The sequence below is a fragment of the Haliotis rufescens genome, unplaced genomic scaffold, assembly GCF_023055435.1.
Source record: "Haliotis rufescens isolate VD_foot unplaced genomic scaffold, xgHalRufe1.0.p SCAF_16, whole genome shotgun sequence".
NCBI classification, from domain to species: domain Eukaryota; kingdom Metazoa; phylum Mollusca; class Gastropoda; order Lepetellida; family Haliotidae; genus Haliotis; species Haliotis rufescens.
The window spans coordinates 24429444-24435516 of record NW_025963846.1 but is presented as its reverse complement, the minus strand read 5'-3'; the positions used below and the strand labels follow the sequence as shown (position 1 = coordinate 24435516).

The window sequence follows — 6073 nt, the reverse complement described above, 5'->3', positions numbered from 1 at the left end:
TGATGAAGCTGCTTTCATGCAATTTTGTTTGACAATGAAAACTCGTGTTCAGTGCCAAAATACTTTGGTATAGTTTCTTTTGCCCGTCAGTTTATCATCATAAACAAAGTAACGATATGAACTGCCACATAACAGGAACTGAAGATGCCGTCAGACAACACACAGGTTACATGGTTTTTTATATGCCTTCTGAACAGTGTATCCAGCCAACGTATTGAGTCAGATGACTCTGTACATTGTTTGATGTAACGATTGTTGATGAGTGAGTGAGTGAGTTGGGTTTTTACGCCGCTTTTAACAGTATTCCAGTTATATCGCGGCGTGTCAGCTTAATGTGGGAGGAAAGCCCGAAGTGATGCAGGTCTCAGACGTTTACCACTTCGGTGAAACCCACGAGCACGGGTATGGTGCTGACAAACCTAGAAACATAATCGGGGCGAACCGGGATTCGAACCCACAATCATAGGTTTCTGGCGTGCCCGATTGTTGATGAGGATCTGATCCACCCATTGAGACCAAAGTAAAGGTATTTCTTGTTCTATCAAAATTAAAACGGAATTTAGGACAAAGAGGATTTCATGGCGATTAATTATGCTATTTTTGCGAAATCACATGTTTTTTTTTATAATGACTATTTCGTCATCATGAACTGTCTAATAATAAAGTAACACATTTGAACGAAAAAGATAGCCAAAGACTTCATTTTCAATAATTATTTCATACAGGCTTTGGATGTCATTAGAATTATTCCTAAAAAACTCATGTTCTTTGCATTCAGACACTGTCAACATCACGCTCCTAGGAGAGATTGATCACACAAACAGAGGTGACCTGACTGATGGCTTGAACAGACTCATCACCGAACTTGGGGAAATTCCAGGAAAAGTGGATGTCAAGTTTACCGCAAATACACAGACAGATTGCAAGTGAGTGATAGACAGTGAATGAGTGTATGTGAATGACTGCATGAGTGAGTTGGATATAACGCCAACAGTATTCCGGTCATATCATGGCGTGTCAGCGCAATGTGGGAGGAAAGCACAAGTGATGCAGGTCATAGTGCTGACAAATCGGGGCAAACAGGGATTCGAATACATGATCATAGGTCCTGGCGTACCCCAAGGAAGCAACTCTTCAATGAGAACTGCGGCGCCTTAGACAACTGGACTCCCCGTGCCTCCGAGTGACAAACAGGATGCTGCTGTACAAGAACGACAAATAGGGGCCTACATTGACTTTAGTATTTGAGTATTCCGTCTTGCAATGAATGTCACGATCTCAGCTAAGTTTGTTTTGAATATATATTTCAGTTATACTACAACGTACGTACAACTCTATTCATCTTTGGAGAACGGCACCCTTCTGGACAGTGCTTCAGTAAATATGATCTTCGAATCCAACAGTGATGAAGTCCTCAATGAATATCTGCCTCTTCCGTTGTACCCTCCCCGACAAGAAGAGAAGTCGACGGTGAAGGTAAACTACACGATGCCAACAGAGGTTTTTGTCGATGCCTTGTTAACGTCTATATAACAAAATAATACAAAATGTATTGCCTTTTGTAAGGACGTATATTCGTTTGTTTTGTTGTTGTGTGACGCCACACTAAGAAGTATTCAAGCCATAGGTCTGAACTTGTCGAGGCTAGACCAGACAATCCAGTGATTTACGACATGGGCAACAATCAACCTACTTGAGATACAATGACCATTAATCAGTCTTGTCACGGACCCTGAACACCCGATCCATTTAGCAGCCTCTGAAAGTAACATTTGAAATCTTAACTCAATCTTATTCTCGGGTTCACTATTCTTTTTTGATATGCAAGTTAATGTCCTAACACTTTCTTTGATTAGATTAGTTCAGATTACTACAGGTCAATACGTGCGTATTTCAGAGACCACATGACAGTTGGGACACCGACCAGTATGTGCTGGTCGTTCTACTCCCTTTAGGACTTGTCCTAATGATTGTACTCCCTCTGATGGCTTTTGGCATCTTGAAAAGAAAATCGTAAGTGGTACATAACATACCAATTGATTAACATATTGCGTTGTACAAAGAGAGGTGTCAATGACGACAGGCATTCTGAAGAACTTTCTAATCAGACCTTTTAATACAATCGATCTAATCCCTCAAGACATATCATGCACCGTCCAAATGAACTAGGATTGTTTTGAAAGAATATAGTTTAACCTCAGGTTTTACATACAAAAGATGGTTGCACACGATGTTGGATGTCCTGAATACATTGCTCGGCTCCTCCTTTTAGAGATATTTATTTGTAAGTCTGAAACAATTTTCTGTTTCTGACACCATTCATTAGACCCCAAACACGTGGGACACGGCTAAGGGAAATGTCGACCAGTAAAGTTTCATAAATGTTAAGATATTTTTCTCTTGCATCGTATTGATATATACCGATACAGGGAGCGCACTTTGGGGTTTTAAATAATGATTTCATAGCTATGTTGTAGATATATGTAGCCCTGAACTTTATAGACTCGTTAAGCGGGCACATAAAACTTATATGATTTATTACAATGCTCTGGGCATTAATAACATTCGAAAAAAATTCGTTTGTATTTTATCAAGCATTGAAGTGAACAACTGTTATTTTTCCAATTTCAAGAGACACGTCACAATGCATAGACGACGAAAACGATCAAATCAACTCATTTGGGATGGATTTGCCACGCAACAGGAACCCAAACAGACCTGGTACAATTACAGGAAGTCTTCAGGGTGCAAGTGTATCTCCAGATGGTAATCCATGTCTTCACTTCCATGACGTAGATGAAGGGGCACTCGACACACACTGTGATGACACATCAAACATCCACGGAGCAACTGGAGATATGACCCTTGTCCCGTGGAGCCAAGAGGCTGCAAGCGTTTCTCTAGATGACAACGCACGTCATGGTGACATAACACCACTCGATATTCACCGCCATGCCACAATAAATATCCACAACGGAACTGGAGATATGACCCTTGACCTGTCGAGTCTACATGGTGCAAGCGTTTCGGAATCTGTCAACACGCATCTTCATGACGAAGCGACATTCGAAGCTCGCCATCATGTCGCTGCACATCTGCCTGTTGATGTGCTCCATCTGCGTCAGACCATCAACTATGAACAGCTCGATCATTGTGAGGAAGAGGATACAGACAGCACTGTCACGGATGACACCGATGTTGAGAACATCTCAGAGGAAGACCCTTATGTCGATGTTGTTGTTTTAAGCACATAATTTTGGTTACCCCGGACGAAGTATTGTCAACTAATAAGAATAACGAAAGGACATGTGTATCGTTATCACCTGGTGTCAGTGGGTTTTTAGTGATCCATTCATATATTTTTTCGCCAGTAATTTGGTCATACGCCCAATTTCTGTTATGCTAGACTAGTTTTTCTCTCTGAGGTTGACGTTTTATGTATATTTGACACACTTCACTTTGCTAAATCAGCTCTTAGCGTTAATTATAGTTAACATGAACACTGTGTTTGATGCCATTCTGATCTAATATACTATAGATAATGTAAGACATTAAAAGCATCTCTGCCATGAGACTGATGGCAGACCGGAATGCCAACACCGCACTGTCATCGCAACTATCCGAGTGTGTCAGAATCGGTTGATAGCTCAGTGGTTGAATCATTGACTTGCACGGCGGCTGACCGGGTTCTAATCCCATGATGAGCACACAATATGTAGAATCTGTTTGCGTGTGATGTAATGAATGTGGGACACGAAAACATAAACGCAAACCTGGGCCGGTAGGGGTAGTCTGTTGTGAAAGGGCCAGCTCGTCACGCCAAAGGCCTGTGTTCGATCTCCCACTTGGGTATAATGATCGATTTGGATGGAATATTGCTTAAGGCGATGTAAAACCCAACTCGCTCCGACCTCACTCAGCCATTTATAAATACTGATAATTTTTTTTATATTTACTGATCCAGATAGATATGGAGACTAGTTGGTAAATAGGGATCAATTACATGATGTACATATCGTATCAGATATATGCAGGTGTGTCTTAATCATTATAGACTAGCAGCAAGTTCAAGTTTGGTCGGGTAGCCTAGTGGTTAAAGCGTTCGCTCGTCACACCGAAGACCCGGGTTCGATTCCCGTCATTGGTACAATGTGTGAAGCCTATTTCTGGTGTCCCCGCCGTGATATTGCTGGAATATTGCTAAAAGCGGCGTAAAACCATACTCACTCACTCACTCACTCAAGTTTGCAAAAAAGAATAATCTCTAAGTTGTGTTTATTCACTGTCAAGTTATTCACGAGACTTGTGCATCTCAACTTTTGGAGAGAGGTGAGGCACGAAACACAAGGCGCATGCAGCGATTACTAGACAAAGAATAACTGATAATACATGCAGACAATGGTCGTCCATACATGCATTGTAAACAATTTTATAAGATTTCTATTTCCTTGAATAATATTCTCGAAACAATCGACATTAATAAAAATGAGAACTCGCGCTTGTTGACATTAGAGTAGCTGAGTAATCGTTCCAGATAACAAAATGAGATTTCTGTAATATGAATGAAATGGCGCCAAACCCAAACCAAGACTTGAGTCAATTTCCCACTTCATGAAAAACACATTGATCAACTATGTGTGGCTTGGTCATTCAATGTGAGGATGGACCTGTTTAAAAAATGTCTTAGCTAATATTTTGGCGTTACTACACAATTATTTCTCAATCAATGTATGATATAATAGATTGCCATATCCATACCCATTGAGGTACGGGGAAACGTCACCAATCTTCCATGTTTGTTGTAAGAGACGACTACAATGAAGACAGGTTCGTTTCAATGTGTGAGCAGACCGATTGTATCTCACTGTATCCCTGATAGCGGATTGTTTACATGCCGCCGTGACATTGCTGGCTGCAAAACAACATTGACTAACTTCGCTTTTTCACTGTATTTCCACAACACAACAGATCCGAAACTAACAGATAAAACACGGTGAGTCAGGCCTTTGATACATCTTTTAAGGCAGTCCATAGACTTGATCGAGGACGCATCCATATATATCACTGTAAAGATATCGTTCTTGGAATAAATATACTTATATGCTTAGTCTTTAATTAGCCTTTACAATGTTCAAAGTGGATACATATGTGCTTCTTGGTAACCAAAACTTCCAAGTCATCTCTGCAGCAGAGTTTATACTTTAGCGATGTCGTTCTATTTGCGTCACGTAATTAAGATGTAACTGTAATGTATAAATAGTAACATATGTGTAGCCTCTGTAGTTTCACTTACGCATTAAAGGCAGTTTATTATATTGATGGCGGACTCATTCTATCATGTTCAATGCTTAGAGTGAACTGTTTCTTTGGCAATCGAAGTGGGATGTAACAGAGGACATATGTGGCTTGTTTCAATCTTAATAAATAATGGAAACATCACGTAATTAAAACATTGTGGAAAAGTATTCTTCATCAGTCATGACGTTTTCAATAACGTTTTGGGGTTTACGCCCCTTTGGGCAGTATTTCAGTTATAACACGGGTGTCAACTTCATGTGTGAGGAATGCCCGAAGTGATGCAGATATTGTGTAAATTAATCTGTTTTTCATGACGACCAATAACTACACCTTACCCCATCATCAAACGAGTAGAAGGCGTACCACGGACATGGTCGACACATTTATTGTCTTGGGGATGCTCTTCCTAATATTGGTGGTCGGGTAGCCTCGAGGTTAAAGAGTTCACTCGTCACGCCGAAGACCCAGGTTCGATTCCCGACATGGGTACAATGTGTGAAGCCCATTTCTGTTGTTCCCCCGCCGTGCTATTGCTGGAATATTGTTTAGCAATAGCGCCGTAAAACCATACTCACTAATAATATTGCATTTGTGCCATCATGTTCTACTCCATAAGAAACAGTTGAAGAGGATCTGGTGATTATATAATGGGTGGCCTGGTTATCAGTGTGTGATTGTTCATGCTGTCTAGCATTGGCTTTTCTGGTCCCTAGCTATTTACAGGCCGCCCTGATAGAGCTGCCGTATTGCTGATTGCGGAGTGACACAACACTCA

At 40.8% G+C, this 6073-nt stretch overlaps 1 protein-coding gene across 1 annotated transcript; it reads left to right on the top strand.

The window, feature by feature from the left end:
- Positions 1-503: 503 nt before the first annotated feature.
- LOC124133803 lies at positions 504-3832 on the top strand. Its single transcript, XM_048396689.1, has 4 exons — positions 504-926; positions 1311-1476; positions 1898-2013; positions 2633-3832. The coding sequence occupies exons 1-4, from the start codon at positions 733-735 to the stop codon at positions 3252-3254; spliced, it is 1098 nt and encodes a 365-aa protein (XP_048252646.1). The 5' UTR covers positions 504-732; the 3' UTR covers positions 3255-3832.
- Positions 3833-6073: the final 2241 nt, after the last annotated feature.